Source organism: Lepus europaeus, chromosome 2, assembly GCF_033115175.1.
Source record: "Lepus europaeus isolate LE1 chromosome 2, mLepTim1.pri, whole genome shotgun sequence".
Lineage (NCBI taxonomy): Eukaryota > Metazoa > Chordata > Mammalia > Lagomorpha > Leporidae > Lepus > Lepus europaeus.
This window is the reverse complement of record NC_084828.1, coordinates 8,957,537-8,972,135: the sequence shown is the minus strand read 5'-3', so window position 1 is coordinate 8,972,135 and position 14,599 is coordinate 8,957,537. Positions and strand designations below refer to the sequence as shown.

At 52.0% G+C, this 14,599-nt stretch overlaps 1 protein-coding gene across 3 annotated transcripts; it reads right to left on the bottom strand.

The window, feature by feature from the left end:
- Positions 1-4,736: 4,736 nt before the first annotated feature.
- LOC133769959 (carbonyl reductase [NADPH] 1-like) lies at positions 4,737-9,620 on the bottom strand. Of its 3 annotated transcripts, none has more exons than XM_062205403.1 (4): positions 8,060-9,620; positions 7,419-7,526; positions 6,793-6,977; positions 4,737-5,447 (listed from the first exon to the last, which is right to left on the bottom strand). In XM_062205403.1, the coding sequence occupies exons 1-4, from the start codon at positions 8,713-8,715 to the stop codon at positions 5,011-5,013; spliced, it is 1,386 nt and encodes a 461-aa protein (XP_062061387.1). In that variant the 5' UTR covers positions 8,716-9,620; the 3' UTR covers positions 4,737-5,010. The 3 variants fall into 3 exon arrangements, with proteins under 3 accessions (XP_062061387.1, XP_062061395.1, XP_062061404.1); XM_062205411.1 differs by having other exon boundaries at positions 6,826-6,977; positions 8,060-9,617; XM_062205420.1 differs by lacking the exon at positions 6,793-6,977 and having other exon boundaries at positions 8,067-9,582.
- Positions 9,621-14,599: the final 4,979 nt, after the last annotated feature.

Sequence of the window (14,599 nt, the reverse complement as noted above, 5' to 3'; positions counted from 1 at the left end):
TTACAGACCAGAGTTAATTGCAGCAACAAAATACAAAATCTTTTCTCCCTTTTGGTCCCTCACCAAAAGAGGCCATGGTAAAACCTGGACTAGAAGCATGAGTGTAAGAAACTATCTCACTATTTTGGAAAAACATAAAGACATCAAGAAAGATGTAAAGAATGAAACTGTCCGGGCCGGCGCTGTGGCTCACTTGGTTAATCCTCTGCCTGTGGCGCTGGCATCCCATATGGGCGCCAGTTCTGTCTCGGTTGCTCCTCTTCCAGTCCAGCTCTCTGTAGTGGCCCAGGAAGGCAGTGGAGGATGGCCCAAGTGCTTGGGCCCTGCACCCGCATGGGAGACCAGGAGAAGCACCTGGCTCCTGCCTTCAGATCGGCTGTAGCAGCCATTTAGGGGATGAACCAACGGAAGGAAGACCTTTCTCTCTGTCTCTCTCTCTCTCACTGTCTAACTCTGCCTGTCAAAAAAAAAAAAGAAATTCTTAAGGGATTTTTTTTAACATGCAGACACAACACATCACATGTATATACATGCAATATATGTAACAAAGCTCATGAGACAGAAAAACTGTTAAAGCCACTGCTTGCAACAATGCCATCTCATATCAGACTGCTGGTTCCAGTCCCAGATGCTCCACTTCTGATCCAGCTTCCTGTTAATGCACCTGGGAAAGCAGGATGAGGGCACATGTACTTGACTTCTTCCACCCAAGTGGGAGACCCGGATGGAATTCTTGGCTCCTGGCTTAGGCCTGGCTCAGCCCTGGCTCTTGCAGGCAGTTGGGGAGTGAACCAGAGTTTAAAAGTTATCTCTATTTCTGTCTTTCTCAATCTCTCTCTCTCTCATATCAATAAATAACTAATAAAACATGGTTCAATGATTAATCTTTAAATATTGCTAAAACATTGCTGTGTTTGTCCAATGACCATTTGACAAAACAGGAGGCTCTGCCACACACGGAGACCAGTGACTACAATTCCACATGGCACCCCAGACGGGACTTTTGGGGAACTCTTAGGGTGCCATATTCCAATATCAAGAGTAGAGGGGCTGGCACTTTTCACAACTCACTTAGGTTAACTCCTGTTAGGAAAATGGTGCCGTCTTATCTCAGGTGCCATCTCAAGTCCCAGACTCCATCTTGCACAGTAAGCTTCGATCCTAAGCCCAGCCTGGCTTACTAGGAGTCAGGTGACCAAATGGCCCAACCACAAGTGTCAGCGCCACCCCCATCCTCATGGGAGTTGCCGCTCCCAATTGCTTACCTCTGGAAAGCTATAGAAGACCTGTTCTCCCAGTACAGGCTGCTGCTCTCTCTGTGCACGGGGAGGCAGCCGGTAGGGTTTCCCCCACCCAACAATAAACCTTTTCCTCACCCCAGTGTTGGTAGTGTTTTGTGGTGACCTTTCAACTCCTCCATCCTCTAGCTTGTACGCAGGAAGGCGAGAGTCGCTAATTTAGCATGTACCACCCACTCCCGCTCAGCCTTCCATCCCTGTAGCATATCAGACTTAGGTTAATGTGACCAAGACCACCGAACGAGACCATGCTGAGAAAAGTGTAGAAGAGTTTATTGGAGGCATAACTGCTGGGCTGTCTCAAAGGAGAGAGAGGGAGAGGGAGAGAGGGAGAGAGGGAGAGAGAGGGAGAGAGAGAGAGAGAGAGAGAGAGAGAGAGAGAGAGAGCAGAAGCAGGAGTTTCTATGCATGCATTAGCTGGGGGCTGCTGCTTGCAGGCTGCAACAGCCAGCAGCTGGAGAGGAAGCAGGGACTGAGGTTAGGAAGTTTGCTATCTATTGGGAAATTTTACTGTAACCGTGAGAAGTGCTGTTTTGCAGGAACGAAAGGGTATAGGTTATATTTGTAGTTGTGCAAGGGGCATGGTTTCTCTTGCTAGTGTAAGCACAGCAGTAGGCACACTTGCTTGGGTGCCCTAACATAGGATATATCTTTGTCAGAATAGCACATGCAGTTCCCTTACTGGAGGTGTGCTAGACTGGACCTCTGCCTGGTCAAATACACACTGTCGCTTGGTTCTTAGACATAAGGAAACAGAGTTGTTTTGTGCCTCTTAACCTCCAATCTTATCTGATGGGCCTGATTTCAACAATGAGCCTTCATGGCAAGAACTTAGCAAACAATGGTGTTTCAAGCTAGAGTTTGGCAAGAGAGTGCCAGTCCTGGTTACCACCTAGGTTGGTGACTAGGCAGGTGAAGTCACTAAGAAGCTCAGTGGGGGAATGAAATTCTCCCCAGCAAACCTGCTCTGAGGTATATACTACATAGCCAGTTTCAGACTAAGTGACCCAAAAGAAGTGAATTGAGAAGGAAAGGAAGATGGGGGACACCAGAGACATGCTGAGACTTGACTACACAGCTCAGGCCACATGGGGACTGCATCTAACAGGAGTCTAGATCAAAAAAGGTGTGGCTGGCGCTGTGGCAGCCCCAGCCTGCAGTACCTGCATCCCATATGGGCACTGGTTTGAGTCCCGGCTGCTCCTCCTCTGATCCAGCTCTCTGCTTTGGCCTGGGATAGCAGTAGAAGATGGCCCAAGTCCTTGGGCCCCCGCACCTGCATGGGAGACCTGGAAGAAGATTCCGGCTCCTGGCCTCAGATGGGCGCATCTCTGGACATCTGGGTTGTGAACCAGCTGATGGAAAACCTCTCTCTCTCTCTCTCTCTCTCTCTCTATCTCTATCTCTATCTCTCTCTCTATCTCTCTGTCCTTCACCCCCCCCATAACTTTGCCTTTCAAATAAATAAATCTTTTTTTTTAAAGGAAGCATGAGAAACACAATAAAAGAAGAAAAAGAAGGCAGGAAGTTCAAGTCCTGACTAATTACATCAAGAACAGCAGGCTCTCATAAAGAAAGTGCAGTGTGTAAGGAGATTTCAACTGTGAAAACCATGGCACAGCTAACTACAGTGCGTGATGCTCTTGTTTTTAGAACTGTTTCTGCGGTAGCCACTCAGATGCCACTGTGCAAAAGGGCCGCCGTGGTCGCCTGCTGCCTGGCACCTGTTTTCTCTCTCCCATGTTTGAGGGAGAGAAGACACTGCAGTTCTAGTGTTTAAGATGCTTGGGAATAAAGCCAACAGTCTTGACTCGAAGTAGCTAAGGATAACCTAACAGAAGCACTCTGGAAACATCTTTATGAAGCAATCAGAAATGACCAGATGAGACTAGTTAAAACTTTTAAAGTAGGGATTCCATTTGTTAGGTAGGAAGTCAGAAATGAGCTTATGTGTGTGTGACAAAGGCCTAAGAATTTGACATCTACAGTGGTCCAGCATCCGCATCTCAAAGTCATCCGATGACCTTGGAGGTCAGCCCAGGATCTGCACTTGAAACGTCCTGCCAGATCCTGATGATCTTCCAGGGTTCCTGCCCCTTCTACCTGGCCTGATAACCATCCTTCCTCTAAGGCGGGGAGATGCCAGCCAGGCTTCCCAGTCTGATAACTTCAGGGGGAAAAACTCAGAAAGGAATTTTTCACATTTACACCCAACAAGTCTCTTGTTCAGGAGGAGAAGAGGAGAGGGGGAGGGGAAAGGATGGAAGGCAAGACCCATCCCCTTAAAAACCCCAGCCTAAATGTGAACCACCCACTCTCCCTCAGGTCCTGTCTGGAGAGGTGCCCGTCCGTTCTCTCAGCTGTCCCTGCCCTAATGAACCTTCCTGTGTTGCTTTCCACTGCTCTCTGTCTCATGCCTGCATTCTTTCTTGCATGAAGACAAGGACCCTTTTGCTTCTCCGGTGACAGGTGAGGTATCAGGGGCCTCATGAGTGTCCTTGGGGACCCCCGTGGGGGCACAGTGGTGGCAGCTCATGGTCCTGGCTCCTTCCCTCCACGTCTGGCATCTGGGCACCCAGCCAAACCAGCTCCATCTGGGTCTCCCACATGGGTGGCAGAAGTCAAGTACTTGTTCCACCGTCCATGCTTCCCCAGTGCACTAGCAGGAAGCTGCTAATGAGTAACCCATCAATAGCAGATGTAGGCACAGACCTGCATGATTAAGAACTCCACTTCATCCTGGACCCCCACACACCTCACCCAGATACCTCCACCACTGAACCAAGACACCTGTTTCAGCCTCCCTCAGCCCAGCATGAGATGCACGTGCAGAACAGCACTGAGATCTTTCTGCACAGACCCTTCTTTAACTTGCACAGCCTGGCAATTCTGCCTTCGACCTGAGCTTCCATTCAATCCAGCTTTGATTATTCAGGGCCTCTCCCCGGGGAAGCACTTACTCAGCATTTATGGGGACAATGAGAGCAGAGCCCAAGGAGCCTCGAGAACCAACAGCACGGCCTGGCTGGTGTCTGCCTGGGCCATGACAAAGCCTCGCTCCTTGACCAAATGTTCCTGGAGCTCTTCTGACCCCTCTGCTCAGCAAGGACTGGCCTGGGGCCTCGGCCTCTGTCCCTGCAGAGCCCTGGCCAGGATCGCTCACCCTGGCTACCTGACCACATCTCTCACCCCACACCACCCCACAGGGCACATCTGATCACCCCAGTCTGTTATCAAAAAGAATCCTGCCAGGTCCCTTTAGCAAAGACCAACCCTACCCTTTGTCAACCCTCCTCCTTCCAGGCAGCCCTTTGAGTATCAGTTCCCAAGGTTGCTTCCTGATTTCCTACTTGAGCCCAATCTCTCTTCCCTACTGCAATCTCCCCGGTCATGGCATGTGGGATGGATTTTCATCAGCACATAAACAATCTGCATATAGACCTTTCTGAAGAAGCATTTATTCAACCCTTGATTTCCATTTGTTATTTTCAGCAATCACACCCTCTCCCCCCCATCACAGAGGGAATCTCAAGAGAATTCACAGAATTAGCGGTCTAGTCACTGAGTAGCCAACAAAGTCGTAGAACATTTGCAGGTCTTAGTTGATAGTGATGTTTGGATTTCCCACAGTGGCTGAGACATTTGCTGACAATTCAAAGTCCTTTGGGTTAAATCAGGACAGGCTAGGAAGCAGGTAGAGTGGGGGGTGAGCTCACAGCTGTTCAACTTTTTTGTCCTTGACAAACTGTCCATGAGGGCCCTCGGCATCTGGAGGCAAAAGGGCCAAGTACACGGGGGTCTCTGCTCCTTCTTCTGGGCTCTTGGGGGCGTCGGGTCCCCCCATGTCAGTTCTCACCCACCCTGGGGTACAGGCATTCAGGAGGATCTTGTCCCCTCCCCTCTGCTCACTCAGGTGCCTGGCCTGGATTCTGGACAGGACAGTGACTCCGATCTTGGTCACTCCGTATGGAGCGCTAGGCCATCCTTCCTTCAGATGCACCCCCTTCTTCGCGTCTCCCACGAACTTCTTCATGAGCCCCACCAGCTCCTCCTCCGTGATGGTCTCACTGCGAAACTTCTGCTGCAGCTCCGGGCTGCAGGATTTAAGAACTCTGTGACCCTCCAAGCTGGACACATTCACCACTCTGCCTAAAATGCACCAGAAATACATATATGAGGGGCCTGTGCTGTGGCACTGTGGGCTAAGTCTCTGCCTATGGCACCGGCATCCCATATGGGCGCCAGTTTTTGTCCCAGGACCTTCTCTTTCAATCCAGCTCTCCGCTATGGCCTGGGAAAGCAGCAGAAGATGGCCCAAGTCCTTGGGTCCCTGCACCCATGTGGGAAGCCTGGAAGAAACTTCTAGCTCCTGCCTTCAGATTGGCCCAGCTCTGGCCAATGCAACTGTTTGGGAAGTGAACCAGCAGATGAAAGACCTTTCTCTCTGTTTATAACTCTACCTCTCAAACAAATAAATAAAATTTGTTTTAAAAATCACTATGGAAAAGGTGTGCATATCATGGCTGGTGAAGACCGAAATTCCTGGGATGAGACCAGAGAATGTTCTCTTGAAAAACACATAGCAGTGGTATTCTAAGGGGAACAGGCAAGGATGGTGCAGTACTGGCATAAGGAGCTCCAATTTTTAAAGACTGATTTGAAAGTCAAAGTTACAGAGAGAGAAGGAGAGACAGAAAGAAAAAAGGTCTTCCAAACTTTGGCCACTCCCATAGGGATAGGGAGAAAAGGAAAGTTAGAGATTTTCCACTTCCACTCCCCAGATGGCCACTATGGCCAGGGCTAAGCCAAGCCAAAACCAGGAGCCAGGACTTTCATCTGGGTCTCCCAGGTGGGTGGCTGGGGCCCAAGTACTTGGGCCATTTTTCTGCTGCTTTTCCCAGGCCATCAGCAGGGAGCTGGATCAGAAGTGGAGCAGCTGGGACTCCAACAGGCACCCATATGGCCTGCTGGCTCTCAGGGGGAGGATTTACTGGCTACGCCACCGCGCCAGCCCACAAGAGCTCCATTGTTGCCTTCAAGTCTGAATCCGTAGAGGAGGCAGCGACATTGGAAAAGCCATCCTTTGAGGTCCTGGTGAACCAGAGTCTTGGAGGCAGTAGGACCTTCCCCAGGGACAGGTCAGGAAAACAGGCTAGGAGTTGAGTAAGTCCTATGTGCAAGTCCTCAACTCTCCTCCTCGCATACCAGTCTTCCTGCAATTGATGGCTGGTGCCTCTTGGTGTAGAGGGAAGGAGTGTGGCTGGGGTCAGTGTCACAGCACTTCACAACAAAGACAGTGACCGTGTGCTGTGTTGGGAACAAAGCCCACTGGAGAGCAGTGACCATGAGCCTGGAGTAGCCGGGTCACAGTAAGGAGGCTCCTGTAAGCCACACTCAGGGCCTGGACTCTGGGGAGGGGCGAGACCGTCAGAGCTGGGCAGAATGCCGGGAGAGGAAAGGGCTGGAGAAGGGAGGTCCCAGGGGAGGTTCGCACCTGTCCACAGCCACACCTGGGGCTGCTGCCCACCTGGATGCACGGGTCGGGGTAGACTGAGGGAGCTCCGTCCCAGCCCTGGAAGTGACCGTGGAGGACGGGGCAGGGCAGGGTGACCGCCAGGATCGGGTAGGTGGCCACGGTGACACAGGGGTGGAGGAGCAGCCTCTGGAAATGCGTTTAGCCTGCGAGGGACATCAGGAGGTGACGGAGAGGCAGGGAGAGCTCAGGGTGTCTAAGGAGGAGACATCCTCTGGGGGATGCAGCGGGTGACTGCTAGGAAGGACCTGCCAGGCTGACTCAGGTCACTCAGGGAGCAGAGAGGCCCAGGGTGGCACCCCCAGGGCCTGCGACATGAGACGGGCATGGGAGAAATAAGGAGCCTCTCCCAGGAGACCTGTGAGCTAAGACTGCAGGGCCAGAAGGCGCCAGGTGTGCCAAGAGCAGAGACGGCAGGGGCAGTGCAGGAGCGGGGACGACGTCCTGACCCAGGACAGCCCCTGGCAGGGGGCGGGCAGCAGGCCGGTGCAGCTGGAGCAGTCAGGCAGCAGGGATGGAGCTGAGAGCCCAGGCAGCAGGGCCGGGTCCCTCCTGAGGGCACAGCGTGGGGTCCCCAGGAGACTCACCTCCGGGCCTCATCAGAGGCAGCAGCTCCGTGCACACATCTCGGGTGCCATGGAAGTTTGTGTTCATAGTCACCTCTGCTTGAATATGAAAGGGCGTGGTGTCCTCCACTTTTAGGGGGCAGAGAGAACAGAGTAATAAACACGCAGCCTTGGCCGGAACGCTACAGGAATAAAGCAGCGGGTGGGAAACCTGGCTGCTCCAGTGACATCTGCCTCCCATCCCAGCCCTGTGCCAGTGTCAACCCCTGGTGTGACAGCTGATCCATTTCCGCACGAGGGCAGCCTTGGGGGAGTGAAGGCTCTACCCTGGGATCTCATGTGATCGTCATTATCACTATTACTATTGTTACATACAATGTATTGTTTATTTCAAAATCGGTTAATAATTGACCTATCTCTAAATCTCCGTCAAAGAGAAACAAGGAAGCCTGGACGCGTTCCCCAGTGTCCAGCCTGGGAAACACCCAGGCTCCTTTGGCTGGAAAAGGGTCCCAGTCCCCAGGGGCTCCAAGGGTACCGCCCAACCCGAGACTTCCTTTCCCTTCCCGGGGAGGTCTGTTCTGGACCACACAGGCTCCCCCCATTGGCTCTGCCCATCCCGGCTGCAGGAATCTGGGGAGGTTCTCCCACGGTGCGCAGACCCCTTACGCTGGAAGGCGATGGCCGCGTTGTTGACCAGCACGTCCAGGCCCCCGTACTCCTTGCGCAGGAAGTCGCGCAGGGCGCGGATGCTCTGCAGGTCCGTGATGTCCAGCTGGTGGAAGCGCGGGCTCAGGCCCTCGGCCTGCAGCTGCTGCACGGCCGCCCGGCCCCGCGCCTCGTCCCGCGCCGTGAGCACCACGTCCCCCGAGAAGAGCCGGCACAGGTCGCGCGTGATGGTGAAGCCAATGCCCTTGTTGGCGCCGGTCACCAGCGCCACTCGGCTGCAGGAGGACATGGCTGGGTGGGAGCTCAACTCAGAGCCTAAGCTGCCTCTGCACAGGTCTGGAGCTCTGGTGCCCAGAGCCTCCTGGCTTCGTGTGCAGGTGCAGAGATAGGCGCCGGCCCCGCCCCCAGGCCCTGAGGGGGTGTGTTCCAGTGAGTTCCTGGGGTTGCAGTGAAGGTCTGGGGTTGGAGTGACCTGTCTGTAATTTGCAAAATAATTGGCTGAGGACCAAGTTGGTGGCTGCTGGCGCCTACGTGCTTGGCACAAAGAGCCATTCTGCTTGGCTCGGTTCTCTGAATATTTTTCCCTCTGATTCCCAGCTATTCCATTGCTCCTCACTGTCCTCGCAGACCTAGACTCCTGTATGCACATACTTTCAGCTGTTTAGAAAAATATCCCAGGTGCTGACGTCTTTGGCATTAGGGTTGTGAGATAAACTGGAAGAGAATGACAAGGGACCAGGTTTCTGTTGGTTTCCCCATAACAAGACAAAAGCACAGCCACTGGCTCCTCTTGTCCTGGTGATCCACCGGCATGCAAGGCACTGAATGGAACAGCAGGGGGCGCCCTGGGCCCTGGCAGGGCCATCATCTCACCTGGCTGGGAGGTCCTGCAGGGCACAGGTGCTGGGGCCTTCCCAGCCCTATAGTTCCCTCAACGTGTCAGATACTCCTTTCTAGCCCGTGGTTAATGAAGAAATAGGTCCCTTCCCAGAGACTTCATCCATTGCCTTGTGGTGGGTAATCAGTGCTCCTCACTGCTCACTATTGTAACGTAGTATAATACTGAGGATGTTATTACGTAAGGGGCTGGAGACTACAGGTTAGGTTTCATTTCTGTGTCATCCAGCAGGTTGCCACTACACACAACTGGCCACTTCCATGTCGATTTCAAGAAACTAAATGAATGCAAGAGAAAATTCACTTCTTAGCTGCAGTAGCCACACCCCCAGTGTTCAGTCTCTGTGGCCACAGTGTTGGGCTGTGCAGACACAGGGAGTAGCTGATGGACCATGGTGCTTTGTAAGGATTCCATTAGGTTGCTGCAAGGTGGGTTTCCAACCAGTGGCTTAAGAGGTTGATCGCTGGGAAAGACCCTTGCTGTTTTTGAAGTGAAATTGTTATTGAGATAATTGTAGATTCACATGCAGTTGTTAGAAATAATACAGATTCCTGGCCGGCGCCGTGGCTCAACAGGCTAATCCTCTGCCTTGCAGCGCCGGCATACCAGGTTCTAGTCCTGGAAGGGGCACCAGATTCAGTCCCGGTTGCCCCTCTTCCAGGCCAGCTCTTTGCTGTGGCCCAGGAGTGCAGTGGAGGATGGCCCAAGTGCTTGGGCCCTGCACCCCATGGGAGACCAGGATAAGCACCTGGCTCCTGCCTTCGGATCAGCATGGTGCGCCAGCCACAGTGCACCAGCCGCGGTGGCCATTGGAGGGTGAACCAACAGCAAAGGAAGACCTTTCTCTCTGTCTCTCTATCTCACTGTCCACTCTTCATGTCAAAAAAAAAAAAAAGAATACAGATTCCTTATACTTTGCCCATTCTATCATTCGTAACAGGTTGCATAAGTGTGGTACCTGGACTGGTGCTGGGACACAGGGGTATGAGCGCCTGGTCAAGTCCACCTGCCCTGAATCTGATACATGGCCCTGCTTTGGCCATGGTGAACCTACTGCTGTTACAAAAGAGAAACCCAAGGGGCTCAAGAATCATGATTTTCAGCCCAATATCTTTACCATTTAGTACTGTTACCAACACAGAACTGACAGGTCTATGGGGCTGGATGCCCCAGATTACCTAACAACAGTGAACTTCTCTAAGGTCCTGGGGGGAAAATGCATTAAAAGATAGTGCACACTCTACGAACTTTAAACATTCATTCATTCAACTCTGTGTGTGTGTGTGTGTGTGAGAGAGAGAGAGAGAGAGAGAGAGAGAGAGAGAGAGAATCTGCCATCCACTGGTTAACTCCTATAATGCCCAGAATGCCCAGAGACCCAAAGCTGGGAGCCACATCTCTATCTTTGGTTCCCATGTGGATGTCATGGACACAACTACTTGAGTAATTACTTGCTCTATCTCCAGGTGCACAGTAGCAGGAAGCTGCTATCAGGAACCAGAGGAGGGACTCTAACTCACCTATTCAATATAGGCTACAGGCATTTTAACTGCTAGGCCAAATGCCCGTCCCCTTAGCAGACCTTTTGAAGTTACCTCGAATATACAAAGGATGGGAAAGGGGCTACCACGTGTCCCAGCAGGGCCTGACCAGGCAGGACAGCAGGTGGTGATGCCTAGTCCTGATGCCAGCAGGGTGGCTGCCCTAGGTGTCCTGGAATTAGTTCCTGGCCTCTAAGTTCAAAGTAGCCCAGGAAAAAGAGAGATTCTTACTGTTATGTCTAGGAACTGTAGGAAGCCAGTCTCCCTGCCAACATGGCATGTGCCAGGTGGAGTAGGGGCCCCAGGACACTGGGCACCCTTGGTACCCATCATGCAGGGTTAGGGATGATAGGGCCCCAAATCCAAAGACAAGTTTCCTTATAGGACGGAGAGGACACACGGATGCTCCGTAGAGAAGAGGCTGTGTGAGGTAGAGGCACAGCTTGGAGTTCTGCTGCCACGTCCAAGGCCCACCAGGGACACACGCAGGCAGCAGCCACTGGAGGAGACAAGGGAGGATCCTGGGTCAGAGCTTGGAGAGAGAGCAGGGCCCTGCCACCCCTGGACCTCGGGCTTGTGGCTTCCAGAACCCTGAGAGGATGGAGCTCTGCTGTCTGAGGCCCCCACCACGGGGCACTTGGATATGGCAGCCAGGGCACTGATGCACCTGCCCCAGAGTGCAGCAGCCACGCAGCCACAAGAGGGCAGTGTCGGGTAGCACGCGCTGCTCCGGCAGATGCAGACTCAGGGCCAAAATAATCACTGAGGTCAATGGGGAAAACCACACAAGTCGTGTTTCAATGAGGGCACAAAGGTATTGATTTCACTTTAACATTTACAGCCATCATCTTTTTGTGGCATAATTTCTGAGCTGTGCAACAGCCTGCTAAGGAGCCACTTTGGAAGAACACCCTGGTTCTGCTGTCACCGCACACAAAGGGGAGGAGTCTGCAGATACTCCCAAGCCTGGAAGACACACACAGGCCATGTGCTCTCCAGGTGGGCTGCAAACTGTGCACTCAGGAGAAATGTGGACAAGGCTGCGTTGACTAAGCCTTTCAATGATGAAGGCGCAAGGACAGAGCTGAGAGCCACTGACCCACACGTCCCAGCTCAAGTGCTCCCCAGCCTGATGGGCAGAGAAGACCCCCAGTGTCCGGGGCCCCTCCTCCACCCAGCATGGGCGTGGCTATTTCTGTTTCAAGCATGAAGCCCACTTGCAGACACTAAGTCAAATGGCTCATGCGCGTTGGCAGGGGACTGGCTTCCTGCAAGTCGCCAGTCCTGAGAGGAAGCAGTTCCCTTTTCCCCTGGCTACTCTGATAGAGAGGCCAGGAGCTAATTCCACGGCTCCAAAAGGGCAGCTTCCTTGGTGTCTCAAGAACAGCCAGCGCATGCCTGCCTGTCCTGCCTCGGCCGTCCCTGCTGGGACAGTGGGAGCATCTGACCCAGCACATGGTACAATGAAGGTCAGTTCAAAAAGGTCACGGGCATTTGGCCTAGCAGTTAATGTACTCATACCCCATACTGGAATATCGGTTGGATCCCCACTCTGGCCCCTGCTTACAGTTGAGTCATAGCGTGCGCCCAGGAGGAAGCCGGTGATGGAGCTGATGCCCACCTAGATCGAGTTTCTGGTTCCCAGCGTTGCCCTCCCCCTTCTGTTCTGAGCAATTAAGGGGTGAATCAGTGGATGAAAATCATCTCTGACCCCTTTTGTCAAATGAATGAATGAATAAATAAATAAACAAAATTTAAAAGTTCATAGAAAATGTACAATATATTTTAATTCAATTTTCCCATGATCTTTTGGAAGTTCACTAGGATTAGGTTAAGTGCGGCATCTAGCCAAGCTGACCTGTCAGTTCTGTGTGGGTAACAGTATTAAAGTATAACAAAATTGGGCTGAAGATCATGATTCTTGCCCCCCCCCGTTTGCCTTTACAAACAGCAGGGGGCTCCACACTACCAAAGTTTCCTGCATACCATATGTTATCCATTGAGGGGTCTGGTACTATATTTAATCCACCCCACTGCTGTCTAACACTGGCTCACACTACCTACAGAGAAAGTATAAAGAAACCAGGATTGGGGCCGGCGTTATAGTCACTGCCTACAGTGCCAGGATGCCATATGGGTGCCAGTTTGAGTCCTGGCTGCTCCACTTCTGATCCATCACTCTGCTATGGACTGGAAAAGCAGTAGAAGATGACCCAAGTCCTTGGGCCCTTGCACCTGTGTGGGAGACCCAGGAGAAGCTCCTGGCTTCAGATTGGCACAGCTCCAGCCATTGTGGCCAATTGGGGAGTAAACCAGCAGGTGGAAGACCTCTCTCTCTGCCTATCCTTCACTCTGTGTACATTGGACTTTCAAATAAATAAATCTTTAAAAAAAAAAAAAAGAAAGAAACAAGGAATTGACATGGCACACCTACAATGAGATAGGGGAGAAATTCCAGAGAGCTCTTAATTCAGTTCAGTGGGGAAAAATAATCCCAGGTGGTATAAATCCACCTATATACCATTTAGAAGTTCATTTACTTGTTTTTAGTAATATGAAAGGCAGGGAAACAATAAACAAAGAGAAAGAGTGAGAGGGAAAGAGAAAGAGATCTTCCACCCACTGGTACACCCCCAAATGACCACAAGAGCCGGGGCAGGGCCAGGCAGGAACCAGGAGCCAGGAACTCTAGCCCAGTCACCCAGGCCCAGCGCAGGGGACCAAGCACTGGAGTTATCATCTGCTGGCTCTCAGGATGCATTCGGAAGCAGCTGGATAGGGAGCGGAACAGCCAGGTCCCAAGGGGGCACTCCAATACGAGGTGCCTGTGATACAAGCAGGGGCATAACCTGCTCTTCCACAACTCCTGTCTTTGTGTACATATTTTTTAAAGGATAACAATTTTTAAATGATTACATGGTGTCAGAGGACAGATTTGCGAGGGACCAAGAGAGGACTGTTTGGTTCTACAAGAGCAACAGGGGCTCCTTCTGCAGGTGCAAAGGTTCTGCTCTGGTCTGCAGTGGTGGAAATGCAAAACTGCACGAGATGAAACTGTGCCGGACTGAACACACGGGCAAACACACACACACACAGAACTGGGGGACTCTGAACAGGACGGTGGATTGCTTTGTGGTCAAAATGCAAACTGTGATACTGCACTGCAGTTTTGCAAATTGTTAACACGAATGGTTAAAGCATAAGGAATCTTTGTATTACATCTTACAGCTGCACATGAAGTTAAAACAACTTCCAACACTAACAGTGAAAACAGCAAGGGCTTCCCCAGGTTAAATTCTGTTCACCACTGATTAGAGACCTACCTTCAGGTGCAAACATCACTAGGATCTATTTAAAGCAGCTTCCTTCTGAACTCGCCAAGGACGGAGATGTTTTACAACTGCACAGCCAGAACAGTGCTCAGTAAAACACATGAGCACTTAAAATGTGGCTCCTGTGCTGAAAACCCAAAACTCTCATTGCCTTCAGTGTGCTTAACTTTACATGGAAACAACCACTGAGTCCAGTGGCCACCTGTGCGATGACACAGAAATGAAACTTGAACTTACAGCCTCATTCCTTTGTGCTAAGTAGCGAGTAGCGAGCAAAACCCATTTCCCACCCTGACCATCTATAACCCCCCGCTGCCCAGGTATATCCACTTTTCATTTTGAATGGGAACAGAAAGGTGTGCCCGACACACTGAGTCTGACACAGGGCTGGGAGGCCCCTGGCACCTGCGCCGCAGGACCCCTCCCAGGCAAGACCACGGCGCTCCAGGCGCGCAACCAGGGCGCTCCTCCCCAAATGCCTCCACCGCCAGAGGGAAACCTGGCCAGGACCCGCCAGCAGCTTGGCTGCCAGGCACTCGGGAGGGACCCGACCAACCCCGATCCCCCGTGATTCTATGTTTATGTGACAACTGTACGCCCGAGGATTTTGATGTAGGCGCTCTTTTTAGAACGCCGGGGAGGGCAGTGCTACCGGTGCCAATTCGTCTCGAGCATAAAGCATACTTAGGGGTCAAAAACAAAACAAAACAAAACAAAACAAAACAGCCTTAAAGAAGCGAGGGAACGGGCGAATGAGAACAA

What these genes read in the sequence shown, in the direction of transcription:
- LOC133769959 (XM_062205403.1), bottom strand. Translation starts at nt 8,715, where the DNA reads ATGTGCATACAGGAGTCTAGGTCTGCGAGGACAGTGAGGAGCAATGGA. An exon ending in ATCGCCTTCCAGCGTAAGGG is followed by an intron (nt 7,527 to 8,059) that starts GTCTGCGCACCG and finishes GCCCCCTAAAAG; the next exon opens with TGGAGGACACCACGCCCTTT. An exon ending in GCCTCTGATGAGGCCCGGAG is followed by an intron (nt 6,978 to 7,418) that starts GTGAGTCTCCTG and finishes TGTCCCTCGCAG; the next exon opens with GCTAAACGCATTTCCAGAGG.